This window comes from Sapajus apella, unplaced genomic scaffold (assembly GCF_009761245.1).
Source record: "Sapajus apella isolate SASKATOON/1434 unplaced genomic scaffold, GSC_monkey_1.0 scaffold83, whole genome shotgun sequence".
In the NCBI taxonomy this organism is placed as follows: Eukaryota; Metazoa; Chordata; class Mammalia; order Primates; family Cebidae; genus Sapajus; species Sapajus apella.
In genome coordinates, this window is record NW_022437023.1 from 4,129,963 (window position 1) to 4,146,656 (window position 16,694).

Sequence of the window (16,694 nt, forward strand, 5' to 3'; positions counted from 1 at the left end):
CTGCTCCTTCCAGGCAAGACTCTGACCACCACCGCAAGGTGCAGCAGCTCTATGAGGAGATGGAGCAGCAGATCCACCAGGAGAAGCAGCAGCTGCAGGCTGAGGTGGGCTCCCCCTGGCAGCCTGCCTCCTTCCCACTGCCTGGGATGCCTCTGCTGGCTAAGTAGTGGAGCCAGTGACTGGCCAGGGTGGGGCGCAGGAGGCTGCTGGAGCGAGCCCTCTCCCTGCCCTGAGCGGCTTGTGCTCCTCAGAGTGATGGGGTGGGAAGTGTTGAGCCTGGGCCCCTTCCCATCCCTGCCAAGTCTCCTTGTTGCCACAGTCTAGGCTGGAATTGGGGGAGTTGTCCGGAGAAGCCTCCCGGCTGGGACACCCTGGCCCAGGCAGCCCAGGTGGTGGAGGTGGAGTGTAAGAAGCGCCGGCTGGCTCTTAGAGTCTGCAGGGTGAGGGCTGAATCTGTCTATTCCGCAGAGCGACTCTCGGGGTCTGGCCTTCACCTCCCAGATGCAGGACATCCTAGAGGCCAAGGAGCATGAGGTGCAGCGACTAGCTGAGGGCCAGAGGGAGGTGAGTGACAGGGTTTCCCGGAAGCCCACTTCCAAACAGGTTTTAATATTTATGAGCCTTGGTTTCCTATCAGAGACATGGAAATCAGAACTCCAGCCTTAGAAGGTACTGTGATGATTAGAGGTACTATGTGTGAGGGCCTGAGACAGTGCCTGGCACATAGTAGGTGCTTTATGTATCAGTTGTTCCATCTCTGAAACTGATCTAGCTCCCTACTTAGGGTCAGGTTACCTGCTGCCTCGACATGGCAGGTCTTACAGCCTGTAGTCACTTCTGAGTGGCACTGTGGTTGAGTGTTTGGGTCTAAACCCTGCCCCCACTGTCTCTTTCTTCGTCAACTTGAAGACCACTGCCCTTGCCAAAATTGCCCTCTGCAATTTTGACTCCCCAGCCTTCCCCACCGTGGCCTGGGCTGGCCCTGTCACCAGGTTGATTTCCCAGGTGCCTCTGCAGCTGCTCCTTGGAAATCGAGGCAGGCCCCTCCTGCCAAGAGAAGAGATTGGGCTTTACATGTGAAGCCATTTCTTGTCCCCTCTGGCCGTGAAGCCCCTCCCCTCCAACCATTCATTCCTTCGCCCTACAGCTACTTATCCAGCACCTACCATGTGCCAGGCACTGTTCCAGGTTCTGAGGCTCATGATCGACACAAACCTCTGCCCACAGAGTTACCATCTCGTCAGGGAGACAGGCGACATAAATAGCATATGAGATGGTGAGCAGTGCTAAGGAGAATAAAGTAAAACAGGGAAGGGGAAGAGCTGAGTTGGGAGAGTTGGAATCGTCGTCGAAGTAAGTTGAAAAGAGAGTCAAGGAAGGCTTGGCTGAGGTGACGACATTGGAGTGAAGACCTGAAGAGGTGTGTGACGTGTGAGGGAAGGGCAGCCACTGAAGAGGCGTGATGTGTGGGGGAAGGGCATCCAGGCAGAGGGAACAGCAGGTGCGAAGGCCCTGAGCAGGTGTGCTCTGTGCAAGTTCAAGGAACAGTAAGCAAACCTGTGGACTGGAAGAGACTGAGAGGGGACAGCTGCAGGAGAGGAGGTGAGAGTCGTGAGCGGAGGTGAGGTGGCTTCGGGAGACTGTGCAGGGTCCTGGAGGCCATTGCGAGAGTTTTGCCTTTCCCTGCACCTGGCCAAGCGGTGCTCCCTTTCTGGGTCACGTGATTTGCTATTGGAGCAGGAGCTCCCTGCAGATCAGACGGGCTCAGGGCCTTTGTGGCCCTGGTGGTCTGTGTTCTCACAGTCTCCCTGCCCTCCCCACCCCAGCATTTCCAGTGCCCCTCCTGGGCAGGAGCTAATGGAGCTAGTTAGGCCAAGGAGGGATAACCACCCACCCCTACTCTAATTTAAGCTGGGACTCCAGGAGCCTGGACAGGAGGTGGGGGTCTGTGTCCTGCAATGGCCTTGGGAGGCTTTTTGCTGCCCTGAGGGCGTCTGGGCTTCTCTCTGCCTCACCCTCTTACCCTGCAGCTGGAGGCCCAGCTCTCCCACCTCAGGAGCACACATCAGGAGGCTGCCTCAGAGAACCAGCAGCTGCGGGAGGCCAAGCGTGACCTGGCTGGGAGGCTGGAGGAGGTGCGGGGGCAGCTGCAGGTGACCAAGGGGCGCCTGGACACCGCCAGAGGCCGGGTGTCCTGGCAGATGGAGGAGAAACTGAGGCAAGCGGCTGTTCTCCCTGGACTGGGGTGGACTCCAGGGGCTTCCTGGAACTAGCGGGGAACTCTGAGTTCTCTAAGGCTCTAGCTAGTGCACGGTGCACACACAGCCTCTTTCCTTAAGCCCCACACTCTGCAAAACTGAAACTATCATGCCCATTTCTCAGATGAGGAAACCGGGGCACAAAAAAGGGAAAACTTGTGCTCAAGACCACATGGCTGGAATTAAAACATGCATGTGTATGTATACACACACACACACACACACACACACACACACACACACACACACACACTCCTAGCAGGCACTCCCTCTACTTGTAGCTCGGAGAAGTGGAAAGGGCCAGAATGATCAAGGAAGGCTTCTTGGAGGAGGTGAGCCCTCATGTGGGCCTTGAGCATGGGCAGGATTGGATGAGGGATGGAGTGGGGAGCACAGGCCAGGTGAGAAGGACTGCCTGAGCAAGGACCGGGCGGAGGCCTAGCCATGCGGGGAGCAAGGGATGCTGAGGGATGCTGGTGGGATAGGTGTGACACCGCCTACCTGTCCCTCCCCTCATCTTTGCTTCTCTGCTTCCTTTTCAGTGTTCCTGGAGTGGGTGAGAAGGCCCCAGACCCTCAAGCTGTCTCCCCTGAGGAGGGCCCCCTGCCTGGGCTGTTTGGGGACAACGATGACTGGGACCAGCTCCTGAGCAGCTTTGGCAGCCCTCCGCGCAGAGCCCTGCAGCTCTACTGGAGCCCACCCCCGAGCCCGAGAGCCACCGCGGGCCCCCAGACACCCCGCGTGGTCAGGCAGATCTCCATCTCGGAGCCGCACACTCCACTGTTTGGTCAGGAGCCACCTTCAGATCCAGATAGGGTTCCAAGGACCCCCCCTGGGGTGCCTTTCAGTGCCAAGGACAGTGAAGGAATGGACTCAGATGAGCAGGACGTTAGTGCAGAGCAGCCTGTTGAGACTCAGGGCGAGGACCCCAACCAGAAGCCGGGGTCCAGACTTGAGGGCCGCCTCCTCTGGGGTCTCCCAGGACCCCCAGCTGGGGAGTCGGGAAGCCGGGTGGCAGCTGCATTCAAAGTGCTCATTCCTTTGGAGGATGGGCTCCCTCCCCAAGTGAACGCTCCCCCTCCTCAGGCCCCAGCTGGGTCCAGCAAACAGATCCAGGCCTCAGACTCAGATGACAAGGGCCCTGGGTCTTGGGCTCCTCCCAGCGGGGCTCAGCCTGGGGCTGCAGCAGGAACCCAGGAACCCACACAAACCCCTCCCACCATGACTGAGAGGGAAACCCAGCCTGGACCCTCACCCACAACTGCCCTCGAAGGATTAGGCCCAGCCAAGCCGCCCAGGCAAAGAGAGGCCCTCCAGCAGGACCCGCGTGCCACTGGCTCTGAGCCAGGATTGGGGTTCCAGAGGGCCAGAGCCCTTACCCTGGGGCCAGCTGAGCCCTTCCAGGGCCTGGCATCTGTGGGTCCGGTGCCCACAGAGAGTCTGGAGCAGGGCCAGGCAGGCCCAGCGGAGCAGGAGGGTCTTCCTGAGGGGCTCAGAGAAGCTCATGGCTGGGTTCTTGGGCTGGGTGAGCTGCCTTCTCTCCCCCATGGAGGGCTGGAAGAGGAACCCAGGGCTGAGGAAGGAGAACAAGTGGACCGAGGTGGGCAGGACGTCGGTTCAGAGCTGTCAGTTGAGGCTCACGGCCTGGAAACTGCCCGTTCGGAACACCCCCAGCAAGATTCTCTGCTTGTTTCTCTCCCGTCTGCCACACCCCAGGCTCAGGCGGACGCAGAAGCCCCTGCTCCTGGAAAACCAGCACCTCCTCCCGTGAGGGCTCAGCCTGGGGCAGGACCCCAGGAACCCACGCAAACCCCTCCCACCGTGGCTGAGCAGGAAGCCCCACCCAGGCCATCGTTCCTGACCACTCACACAGAACAAGGCCCCCCGCACTCCAGGGAGCCAAGGGCAGAGAGCATGCTTGAAGATCAAGGAACGGACTCCAGGGAGGCTGGGCTGACCCCACCCCCGGGTGGCCCCATGGCCGGAGGGCCCCAGGCCAACCCTGATTACCTCTTCCATGTCATCTTCCTGGGAGACTCCAACGTGGGCAAAACGTCGTTTCTGCACCTGCTGCACTATAATTCCTTCGCCACCGGATTGGCAGCTACCGTGGGTAAGGGTGCTGGGGAGGACGGCAGGGAGCAAGGGGAGACGCAGGGGCCAGGGCCAGCGAGTGGGAACAGGCCCAGACCAAGCCATCCCTGAGGAAGCTGCAGGTTCTACCCTGACTTCGGGCCCTGCATTAGACATTGTTTTATATGGGCATAATCTTACTATTTCACTAATCGTCTCTAATTATAGGTAATTTGCTTTTTCTGCATTGATCTGATTAGCTTATAATGTGCTACATCAACAAAGCACCCTGCAATTTAGGTGCCTGCTAAGTTGATGGTGAAAACCAGCAAGTCTCCACTCATGTGGCCTGTGGACAGGCCAGAGCAGGGTCTGTGCTGGCTGGATTTGCTCATGGCTAGCTCCAGGCTGGGCAGCCATGGTCTGCCAGGAGGTCACGTTGGGCACGCTGGATATTTTACGTAGAATGTATTTGTCAGGTGTGGTAAATTTGGAACCCAGCTGCCTGAGTTCAAATCCTAGCCCTGCCACTTATTAGGGTCTGAATTTGGGCAGATGACGTAACCCCTTTGAGCCCCCAAATCTTCATCTGCATAATAGGGACAACAGAAATGCTGCCTTCCTAGAGTAGGTGAAGGATTAGTTGAGTTAACGTGTCAAGATCTTGGAAAAATAACTGACATGTAGTGAGTACTCAATAAATATTAGTTATTACGATTATTATTATAAGTAAATATTTGATCATGTCTAACTCAGTGGCTCCTGCAAGAAATGGCAGAAAGCAGACAGCCTTCCCTTCTTGAAAGAATCAGGATATGCAGCCACTGAACCTCATATAGAACTACAGAAAAGCAAACCTGAGGGAATGGAGGGAGACCCACCTAGGGACAAAGATGGAGTCACGCCTATCTTTGTGTTAGACCAGGGCACGTGCCGACTGGGGGTCAGTGCCAGGCCAGTCGGCAATTGACAGCTCCCGACAAGAGAGGCCCGGGACAGGTGTTCAAACTTTTCTTGCCCAAGAATCCTTACCTGGGGAGCTAGTTAGAAATGCAGTTCTCCCAGGAAGAAGAAACCTACAGCTGGGTGACCTGATGTTGAGGGGGCTCACAGGCTCTACAAGGCTACCATTATTTTACTTGTTTATTTGAGACAGAGTCTCACTCTGTCACCCAGGCTGGAGTGCAGTGGCACGATCTCGGCTCACTGTAACCTCTGCTTTCTGGGGTCAAGTGATTCTCCTGACTCAGCCTCCCGAGTAGCTAAGGCGACAGGCATGCACCACTTCACCTGGTTTATTTTTGTATTTTTAATAGAGATGAACTTTCACCATGTTGGCCAGGCTGGTCTGGAACTCCTGACCTCAGGTGTTCCGCTCGCCTCGGCCTCCCAAAGTGCTGGGATTACAGGTGTGAACCGCCGCACCCGGCCAAGGCTACCATTATTAATCACCTAAGCTACTGTTTACTGACAGCCTGTCATGCACCAGGCATCTTCCACACGTCTTATTCCTTACAACAGCCCTCCTTAGAATGGAGCCTCCCCCTTCATTATGTGGTAAGAAGTTCCCACAGAATTCAATCAAGAAAAACACAAGCTGCACAATTGTGAAAAAACAAACAACAGCAAACAAACAAACAAAGCAAGCCTGCAGGGACTGCCAGCCTGCTGGGAGTACTTGAGATCCAGGCGTGTGGTCTAGATCTGTCCCAATCCCAGCTGCGGTTTGCTGCCCCCTGCCGGCTATCATCTATTCTGGTTGACACACCCCATGAGTCCCTATCTCCCCACCCAACATCACCCTCCCCCCTTCCCGTCCCGCTTTTGCACAAATAAGAACTCTACCCTGCCTGCATTTGAGGAGAGGACCAGATAGAGAATCAGAGCCAACGGAGTTATATTTGAATGCGCATTTTCCATACCAATCCCCATTTTACAGAGGAGGAAAGCAGGGAATTGGAGACTTTAAAAGCCCTGCCCCACACCAGAAGTTGTATCCTTTTTTCAGTTCAGAATTGCCTGCTGTCTGGGGCTCCTCACCTAAAACAGCGCTTTAATCCTCCAGCCACCCTGCAGTGTGGCTTTTTCTGATTTGCTGCTTTGCAGACTAGGAGAGAGAGGCTCAGAGAGGTGAAGTGACTTGCCTAAGGTCCTGTAACCAGCGCAGCGGTGGCCTGAAGCCAGCGCTCCTTCTGTCCCTCTGGGCTGCTTGTCTCCCCTGCTGTCTGGTTGACAGGGGAAGATACATGCAATAATTACGGAATGGAACAAATAATTAGGGAATGGACAAAATGAAATAATGAAAACTGTATTCTGGGTGGCCTGAGGAGTGCACATCACAGACAAGGTGCCTCGTGTTGGCACAACCTGCCAGTGTGGCAGGGAGGTCTGGGAAGGCTTCTTGGAGGAAATGGGTCCTCGAGGACGGATGGGATGCAGAGCCGAGGGAAAGCCTACAGCCAAGGGCTCCATCGCACTGCAGCGGGTACAGGGGACAGGTGTGCACGGGGGCAGGCCTTGGCTAAAGTCCTTGATGCAACTTAGTAGGCTTCACTCCTCTCTATGCATCCTAGGAGTCGATTTTCGGATCAAAACCCTGCTGGTGGACAACAAGTGCTTTTTGCTACAGCTCTGGGACACGGCTGGCCAAGAGAGGTAATGGGCACTGTCTGTATCAGTGGTGGCAGGAACCTAGGCTGAGCGCAGGGATGCAGAGGGACCAAGAGTAGCCCCCATGACACGGGCAAGAGGCACCCATGTACAGATGAAGCGACTGCCCCCCGAGGATTCAGGAGGTCTGGGAAGGAGAGATGAGTCATGCCCAAGGCCGGGGAGACAGGGCAGCAGAGCCAGCCAGCGGTGCCTCAGCCTGGCAAGGCTGATATTAGGGCTGTCCCAACGTGGTCGTTAGGGGACAGCTACCCAATCACCTGTCCTTCTGAAAATGCTGCCTTTCTGCTTTCAGCCTAACCAGTAGTGATCAAAACTTAAAGGGCATCTCTTATTTGATTCTGCAATTCCATTTCTAGAAAGTCATTCTATAGATAGACTCATACATGACTATAATGACAAAGGACCAGGACCATTTATCGTGTCATCGCTTGTGCTGTGAAACATAGGAAGCAACCTAAGTGTCCCTCAATAGGGAACCAGTTAAATAAAGTAGGGCCAATCCACTCCACAGAACACTATAAAGCCGTAAAAAGACTGAGGACTCTATGTACTGATAGGAATTTTTTTTTTTTTTAGACAGAGTCTTGCTCTGTCACCCAGGCTGAAGTGCAGTGGTGTGATCTCAGCTCACTGCAACCTCTTCCTCAGGACTTAAGTGATTCTTGTGCCTCAGCTTCCTGAGTAGCTGGGACTCTAGACACACGCCACCAAATTCCAGCTAATTTTTGTATTTTTAGTAGACACGGGGTTTTACCATGTTGGCCAGGCTGGTCTGGAACTCCTGACCTCAAACGATCGCCCTGCCTTGGTGATCACTGAATATTAATGAGTATGATGAATGTTTTACACCGTATTTATATGGCATAGAGGGGGAAAGACGTGTGTGTGTGGGTGTATGTGTGTGTGTGTATATATGTACATACATAAAATATCTCTGGAAAAATACTTAAGAAACTGATAACGTGGTTGCCCCTGGGGAGGGGAACTTGGTGGCTCCCGGATGGGGCAGAGGGAAGGAGACTTTTCACTGAGTTCTCCTCAAGACCTTTTGAAATTTGAGCCATGAGAACTGTTACTGAGTCAACAATAACTGCACTTTGGGAAGGAAAGCACACGGACAGGCTCTGTGGGAGGAATTAGAAGCAGGATAGCTTACTTCTCCCAGTTGGCAGAGGCCAGGGCCTGGGGTTGGGATGCCTGGTGTGGCCTCATGCAGACTCTCTGGGCAGGTACCACAGCATGACACGGCAGCTGCTCCGCAAGGCTGACGGGGTGGTGCTCATGTACGACGTCACCTCCCAGGAGAGCTTTGCCCACGTGCGCTACTGGCTAGACTGTCTCCAGGTGAGCAGATGGCTGCTGGGGTTGGCCCCAGTTCCCCCAGTCAAGAGGGATCTTATATCCTGCCTACTTCCTCTTTTCTCCCAGGACAATAAGTGACATGACAGACATATGGTTGACACCACCCACCAAGGGCATGTGGTTGGATGGGCTGGGAATGCAGTAGTACAAAGAAACCACAACCACGTGGTACAGCCTTCAAACCAAACTACTTCCTTTATCCTATGCACATTCTCTTCCTACATCCGGCAGCTCTGTTCGTAATGTCTTCTTCTCACGCTTGAGGGTAATGTAGTTCTAGTACCATTCCAGCGGCTGATTTCCCGGTTCACACATCTCTAGTTTTTCCCCTGCGTCCTTTCTTGAAGCGTACATACTGCATGTGCCAGCACAGCAGAGGGGTGTGAAGCTAGCCATGCTGTCTTTTCTCTGGACGTTTCTAGTTTAGCAAAAGAAGCAGGATAAGGTAGTATGTGAGGAGGGGAGCTGAGCACTGGGGTCTGACAGGACCTAGATTTGAATCCCACCCACCCCAACTCTGTGACTTTGGAGACGTGAATTGACTTTAGTTTCCTGACTTCTCTCATAGGGGAGTTGTGAGGATGAACTGATATCCTTGCTTTCAGCACAGCACCTGGGGTATAGCAATCACTCATTAATCAGAAACTATTGTTATTATTCATGAAATGATTGGGGAAATGTGCCAGGGCAGCCTGTACAATCAAGCACTAGACTTTCGGCACAGGCAGAAAGAGAAGGCATGGGCAGGGACAATCCAGGAAAGCTTCCTGGGGGAGGTGTTCTTAAGGTTGGCCTTGGAAAATAGGTGAGATGTTTACTGGCAGAGAGGAAGGATGGCGGAAAGGGTCCAGGTGAGAAGTCTATGGAGTGGATGTGGTCTGAGAGGGGAAACATGAGAGGGGCACATTTCCACTTCTAGGAGGGCAAATGTGCCCAGGGCCTGGCATGCAGCAGGTGTGGCTGAGAGACATGTTCTGTGCACAGGATGCAGGGGCTGATGGGGTGACCATCCTTCTCCTGGGAAACAAGATGGACTGTGAAGAGGAACGGCAAGTGCCCACTGAAGCTGGGCAGCAGCTGGCCCAGGTAGGCACTTGGGTATCAGCCTGTCTCCCTGCGTGGGCGGGGCAGACACCTCCCCGGCAGGAAGTGGATAGGCATCACCCGACCTGGGCAGCTGAGAAGGACCCATTTCCCATTCCTGCCCCTGCCCCAGCCACAGGCCTGCTCGGGGTGGACAGCAGCCTGGCCGCCTCTGCCTCCCACACAGCCCGGCCTCTGGAGACCAGCCTTAAGCCCACCCCCGAGGCTGCAGTAGCGGGCATGACCAGGAACCTCACTGTTGAATTAGCACATTCCCACACCATGTCCCCACCTACATAAGAAATAGCTTCAGAGTAAAAAGGTTTTAAAAGCTTTGCTTAAAATTCCCAATCAAATTTTAATTTTATCTCTGGTCTCTAATTAACGGGCTGCCTTCTAAGTTCTCCTATTTTAAGACTCAAATTCTCCCTTGGGATGATTACATCAAAAACCCCACTGCCAGACAGTGGATCCTATTTATTCACGAATAGCATTTAACCACATTCCAGAAAATCTGGAGCGTAATAAATAGAGGAAAAAATCACTCCTCGCCCCACCTCTCACGCAGTCCCTCCTGGCACTTCCATACTGTATTTCCTTCCTGTTTCTCTTCCCATTTCTCATAAATCATGACGTCATCATTGTGGCTCCGGCTTGAAGGGATTTTTTTTTTTTTTTTTTGGAATAGGTTTTGGTTTTTTGGCAGGGTGGAGTGCAGTGGTGCAATCCCGGCTCACTGCAACCTCCACCACCTGGGTTCAAGAGATTCTCCCACCTCAGCCTCCTGAGTAGCTGGGATTACAGGCACGAGCCACCACGCCCGGCTATTTTTTTTTATTTTTAATAAAGACGGGGTTTCGACATGTTGCCCAGGCTGGTCTGGAACTCCTGACCTTAGGTGATCCGCCTGCCTCGGCCTCCCAAAGTGCTGGGATTACAGGAGTGAGCCACCACGCCCAGCCTTTTTCTTAAAAGTAATAACTTATCCCTTTGACATAGTAATTCCTCCTCTAGCAATTTATCCTAAGGGAAGACTCAGAAGTAATAATCCCTAAAGGAACACCTAATGAATACCCATGTATAACGTACAATCGAACACGTTTATGAGGGTTTTCAAATACTACTTACAAGAACAAACATTTGGCAGCAATTGGTGGTTAAATTGCGGACGTTCATATGAGAGGTTAGTATTTGCCATTCAGAATCCCGTCTTGGAAAAATATTTAAGGGCGTGGGGGAAATGCTTACAATATAATATCAAATCATATAAACAGCTGCAAATCTAGATATAGGTGAGGTTGAAACATATGAAATTGCTGCTGATATTTGACTGGGGCATGCCAAAAACAGCAATTTCACATGATTTAACCTAATTGTACAGGACATTTAGCCTCCACCCCTTAAAAGGGTTATATTAAACAGAATGACAATATCCATCCAAATGCTAACAGCGGTTTAGATATTGAGCTTGTACTTCCTTTCTTTTTTTTTTTTGAGACGGAGTCTCACACTGTCACCAGGCTGGAGTGCAATGGCACGATCTCGGCTCACTGCAACCTCTGCCTCCCAGGTTCAAGCGATTCTCCTGCCTCAGCCTCCTGAGTAGCTAGGATTACAAGCGTCTGCCACCATGCTGGGCTAATGTTTTGTATTTTTAGTAGAGATGGGGTTTCACTATGTTGGCCAGGCTGGTTATGAACAGCTGAGCCTGTGATCCCCCCGCCTCGGCCTCCCAAAGTGCTGAGATTACAGGTGTGAGCCACCGCGCCCGGCAGAGCTTGTACTTTCTTATACTGTATCTTCCAATATCCCCCCAATGAAATATTTTTGAAATCAAAAAACATAGCTAACATTTATAAAATGTCCCCAGAGGCATCGCTCCAGGTTGGGATGTAGGCCTCCCACATCACTCTGAAGGCTGTGAAATGTCTCTGCAGTGGACTCCTTGACACCTTGACCAGCTGGGTGAAGGGACAGTGGGCTAAGGTCTCCAGCCAGGGACCGTGGCCCACACTGAGACGGGGCTGTCTCGCCATTTAAGTCGGCTTAGGGACACGCTGGGACTCTGATAGCTAGGACTTTGGTGGTGAGGCCTGGCCTGGCCTCTCAGTGGTCTCCCCCAAGAGAGAGTCTCCCCACATATGCACCTCCCTGTCTGGCCTGCAGGAGCTGGGGGTCTCTTTTGGGGAGTGCAGTGCTGCCTTGGGTCACAACATCCTGGAGCCCGTGGTAAACCTGGCCAGGTGAGTGCTGCCCACCCCCCACCCCCTGCAGAACCTGCTGGGACAGCTCCAGCTCCACTCCTGACTCCCAGGTAGGAAGGGGAGGCCCATCCCGAGGAAATGGGTCAGGGAAGCACCCAGTTAAAAAGACCAGGTCTCACCGGTCTGAGGAGGGAGAGAGAGCACTGCACTGAGAGTCTCCCGACTCCAGCTCCGCCATTCCCATTCGCTGAATCACTCCCCACAGGCACCAATGCCTCGAAGCCTCAGTTTTCTCGTTTGCAAAGTAGGCTGAGAAAAGAAGTATCTCTATTCTGCTCCCAACCTTCTAGTAGTTTCCATGGATTTAGAATAAAATCCAAATGCTTTGGAATGGCCTGCAGCGTCTCCAGTGCCATCTCCCCCACCGCTACACACACACACACACACACACACGCACGCACGCACGCACACAGCACACACAGTCTCACACACTCTCATAACACCCCCACACACTCACACACATACACACAGTCACACACATACACTGATGCACACTCACACACACCCACATAGTCACACACATACACACCTACACACACTCACACGAATACTCCCACACTTATACACACTCACACACATACACACTCACACACAAATACACAATCATACACACTCACACACACATTCATACACTTACACACTGATACACTCACACATGTACACACACATACACACTCATACACTCATAGACACATACATTCATAGACTCATACACTGATAAGCACACTCATACACACACACTAACACTCACACACTCATATACACACCCTCATATACACACACACCCACATTCACACACACATGTACACACATACACACTAAATTCCAGCCACTCGGAGACCCCCTCCCTGATCACCTACCTCCCACCACTATTTTGGGTCACAGCCCCCGTTTCTGTCTTCATGGCCGTTCTTGGCACGACAACATATATCCTATTAACGATATATGCATTTATTTGTTTTCTTGTTGTCCAGGAAGTCAGGGCCGTGTCTGCTTTGTTCAGCCCCTCCCCATACCTGGGGCCTAGGTGCTCCATAAATGAATGAAATGAGGCAGGGATGTGGGGCGCTAGATCAGACGAGCTCCCTCTGGCACACAGTAAATATATCGTGAAGAAATGAACGGCCTTCTTTTGCTTCCCCAGCCCCCAAGCTCTCTCTTGGCACTGAGCCATAGCCCTCTGCCCGGGATGCAATCCCCCCGCAACCCTTTCTGCTGGCAAACTGTGTCCATGGCTCAGGTCTCAGCTCAGACAACATCCCCTTCCTCCCCAGATCCCTCCGGGACCTCGTGCGAAGTCCCCGTGTGTCTCCCCATCATTCCTGGGTTGCAGTCACCCTTTTTCCTGTCTGTCTGTCTCTCACTACTCTAGGGAAGGAATGGTGGCTTCTGTGTCATAGTCAGAATCTTGCACAGGGCTTGGCACACAGTAGGCCAGAAAGAGAAGGTCAAAGTCTCCGTGACTCAGTTCTTCTGGTCCCATGTGGAGTCCAGGGCAGGGGCAGAGTGGCTGTGGGGGTTGCGGGTGCAGTCTCCCAGCCCCAAGCTGCACCCGTGGGCCCTTCCATGCTGCCCCTGGGAGATGAGGGGGAGTACTGATGCCTGGCCACTGTCACGTAGGTCACTCAGGATGCAAGAAGACAGCTTAAAGGGCTCACTGGTGGAGGTGGCCCCCAAGAAGCCACCCAAGAGATCTGGCTGTTGCTCCTGACCGCCTGTCCTGTCCCGGGTAGGATGGACACCCCTGGGGTTTCCTGTCCCTCAGCTCCTGTCTTGCCTTCCTGGACAGCAACGACAGAGAGGACCTGCTTGGAAGTTCAGGAAAATCCTTCTCAAATCAGGACTCAGATCCCAGGGCCGCATCGCCTCTGCCCTTCACGCTCCAAAAGAAGGGATTTGCTGAGTGAACAAGGCGTGGGGGGCAGGGGTACGGCAAAACTCCCCAAAGAAAGGAAGAGTCTAGAAAAACAGCTTAAGGAAAATATACCAAAATATTGAGCACACATCTGTGGGTGATAAAATTATAGGGTGAATGTGGGGGGGTGTTATCTTCCATTTTACACATATTTGTATTTTTAGAGTTTCAACAATAACTGGGCAATCATTACATAATCAGAAAAGGAGATGTTGAGAAGGAGGAGAGAAACTTCCCAAGGAGCTCCCTTGGGCGCTGCTGGCTCCTAATTGGTGCAACCTGTTAATCACAGATTGCTCGGTGTTAGAGCAGTCCCTGTGCGCTCTGCCCGGCAGGGCGCTGTTAACCTGGTCTCATGGGCTGTCTTCCCAGCAGAATCCAGTTCCTGGGAAGGGTAATGTTCTGAAGGCCCCTGCTATGCCCTGATGCCCTCCTGTCTTCCAGAGCCCCAACCTCACTCCCATTCTCCATGATCCGAATCACATCTCCCAGGGGTCACATTCAGGGGTCCTGCCCCCTGCCCTAAGGCCACGGTGTCCCCAAGCACAAGACTTTACCCTCAGTTGTCAGTCTCTGGATGCATTTGAGGGGCAGCTAGGGTGTGGCTGGGGGCTCCAAGCAGCTGGGGAACCTAGACTCAGAATCATTCACACACTCCTCTTTGGAGCTTTTGCAGAAGTTTCCAGAATTCCATAATAGTCACCTTCTGAATGGTGAGTACACCTTATCAGCTAGGCTGGGGTTTCCAGTGCCCTCAGAGAGCTTGCCTTAGAGTCTTAGAGAGACTACCGACCCATCGTCCATGGTCTGTTTGTATGTGTGTCACATCTTCCCATCACCACGAATTGAATGTACAACGTGTGCCAGGTGCTGAGTTTGTTTGTCTGTTTTTTGAGACAGGGTCTCTCCGTTGCCCAGGCTGGAGTGCACTGGCACGATCGCCATCTGCTGCAGCCTCACTGTCTGGGCTCAAGCGATCCTCCCACCTCAGTGTCCCAAGTAGCTGGGACCACAGGCACAAGCCACCACACCTAGCTAATTTTTTAGTTATTTGCAAAGACAAGGTCTTGCTATGTTGCCTAGGCTGGTCTCAAACTCCTGGGCTCAAGGGATCCTCCCTCCTTAACCTCCCAAAGTGCTGGGATGATAGGCTCGAGCCACTGTGCCCAGCCTGTTTGGTATTTTGTAATCCTTCAGGTACTGGGGAATTTCCTGGCAGAATCAACAGAAACCCCTGTTTCATAGAGGGACAAACGAAGACAGTTCAAGGAATAGAGTTACAGAGAGAGAGAGAATAAAGGAGAAAGAGGAAGTGACAGGGGCTGTTGAATCACACAGTCTTAGGACCTGGCCCCGATCCCTCTTCTCAGTTCTGCAAGGAATGTCTCAGCAGCAGTGAGCCTTCCATCACCAGAGGCACACAAACAGAAGCCAGGTGACGCCTGGCAAAAGATGAGGAAGAGGATCCTAGCATCCAAAGCCACCAAGGTTGGATTAGATGCCCTCAATGGATCCCATCCAACCTCCAGACTCCATGTGGATGATTCCCATGGTCCAGCTGATTTTTATTTTTTATTTATTTATTTTTTTTGAGACAGAGCCTTGTTCTATTGCCCAGGCTGGAGTACAATGGTGCAATCTCAGCTCACTGCAACCTCCGCCTCCCAGGTTCAAGCGATTCTCCTGCCTCAGCCTCCTGAGTAGTGGAGATTACAGGCCCATGCCACCATGCCCAGCTAACTTTTGTATTTTTAGTAGAGATGGGGTTTCACCATGTTGGTCAGTCTGACCTTGTGATCCACATGCCTCAGCCTCCCAAAGTGCTGGGATTACAGGCGTGGGCCACCACATCTGGCCTGGTCCAGCTGATTCTTTTACTGGGCCCTTCGCTGATCCTTTTTCACCCCAACATCTTCTCCCGTCTCGGATCCTCTCCCACAGCCCACAGTCTTGCCCCTGAACTGAGCAGTTCCTGGGCTGTGGTGTGCTCAGAGAGAGAGAGAGAGAGAGAGAGAGAGAGAAAGAGGTGAGCTGGAGTGAGTGATGCTGGCCCTGGGTCAGGATGGGAAACAGGTCCTGAAGTTGCTAATGGCTCTTTCTCTGGGGCAAGCACCAACATCTCTGTCCTGTGGGCCAGGGAGTGAATGAGGCAGGTAGGCAGATTGTGGTTCCTGGGAGAGGCAGTCCAGCAGACATAAGACATAGCCCCTGTCCTTTGGGGGCCCAGTACCAGAGCGGCCCCCAGGCCTCCCCCTCTCATCTCAGTTCTGCTCTGGCCTCAGGCAGCTCAGGCTCCCAGGAGATGGAGTTCTGGGAGAGACTCCACACTGCCCAGAACCCCTTCTTGGCTTTCTCGGGTGGGACCCACCTGCTGGTCAGGGCACAGCTGTGCAAGGACCACCAGCCTTTCCCACTGCCAGAGGACTCACAAGCCGGGGAACAGGACCCAGGAACCTCAGAGCAGCACAAAGCAGGCAATGACAGCAGCAGGAGAAACTCCAGGTAGACTTCAGAGTGAACTTCCAGGCAAGTGGTGAGTTATTGGGGCATGTCAGTCAAGGGGGCCCTGGCTTAGGCTTAGCCAGAGTCTGATTAAGAAAAGGAGCCATCCTTTATAAAAGGAGTGGGCTGATGAGACTCAGGCTGTGGAATGAGAAGGGAGGGCGGGGGGATAGAATGAAGGTTGGGCAGGAGCTCTAAGAGAAGAACGCTTGCTGGAACTGAGGGTGATCGGGGCAGAATGACAGCCCTCCTTTACCCAGTGCCTACTTTGTGCCAGGCACCGTTCTGAGCACTTAGGTCATGTTACTTCATTTAGTCCTCACACCATCGGGTACATTCTCCCCAAATTACAAAAGAGGAAAGTACTGCATAGGGAGGCTGAGCAGCTTGTCCACAGTCCCGTAGTGAATAAATGCTGGAACCGGTGTTAAACCCAAGCTCCCGATACCCACAGACTTAACCCTGAAGTTATGCAGCTGCTTACAGGAAGATATGGATGCTTCAGGGAATCAGAGGCAGGGGCCAGGTCCCTCAAGCCTCGTATTGCTCCCTGCCAATTCCTCT

General features: G+C 53.1%; 1 protein-coding gene across 3 annotated transcripts in view; it reads left to right on the forward strand.

The window, feature by feature from the left end:
- Nucleotides 1-15,298, forward strand: part of RAB44 (RAB44, member RAS oncogene family) — a 37,022-nt gene extending 21,724 nt beyond the window's left edge. For all 3 annotated transcript variants that reach the window (XM_032253581.1, XM_032253579.1, XM_032253580.1), the window contains 9 exons: nt 14-104; nt 469-564; nt 2,031-2,218; nt 2,801-4,371; nt 6,905-6,986; nt 8,234-8,348; nt 9,351-9,452; nt 11,616-11,692; nt 13,334-15,298. In XM_032253581.1, coding sequence (XP_032109472.1) covers nt 14-104; nt 469-564; nt 2,031-2,218; nt 2,801-4,371; nt 6,905-6,986; nt 8,234-8,348; nt 9,351-9,452; nt 11,616-11,692; nt 13,334-13,424 — 2,413 coding nt within the window. In that variant the 3' untranslated portion in view covers nt 13,425-15,298. The remainder of the gene's footprint in view (nt 1-13; nt 105-468; nt 565-2,030; nt 2,219-2,800; nt 4,372-6,904; nt 6,987-8,233; nt 8,349-9,350; nt 9,453-11,615; nt 11,693-13,333) is intronic.
- The last annotated feature ends 1,396 nt before the right edge of the window (nt 15,299-16,694 follow it).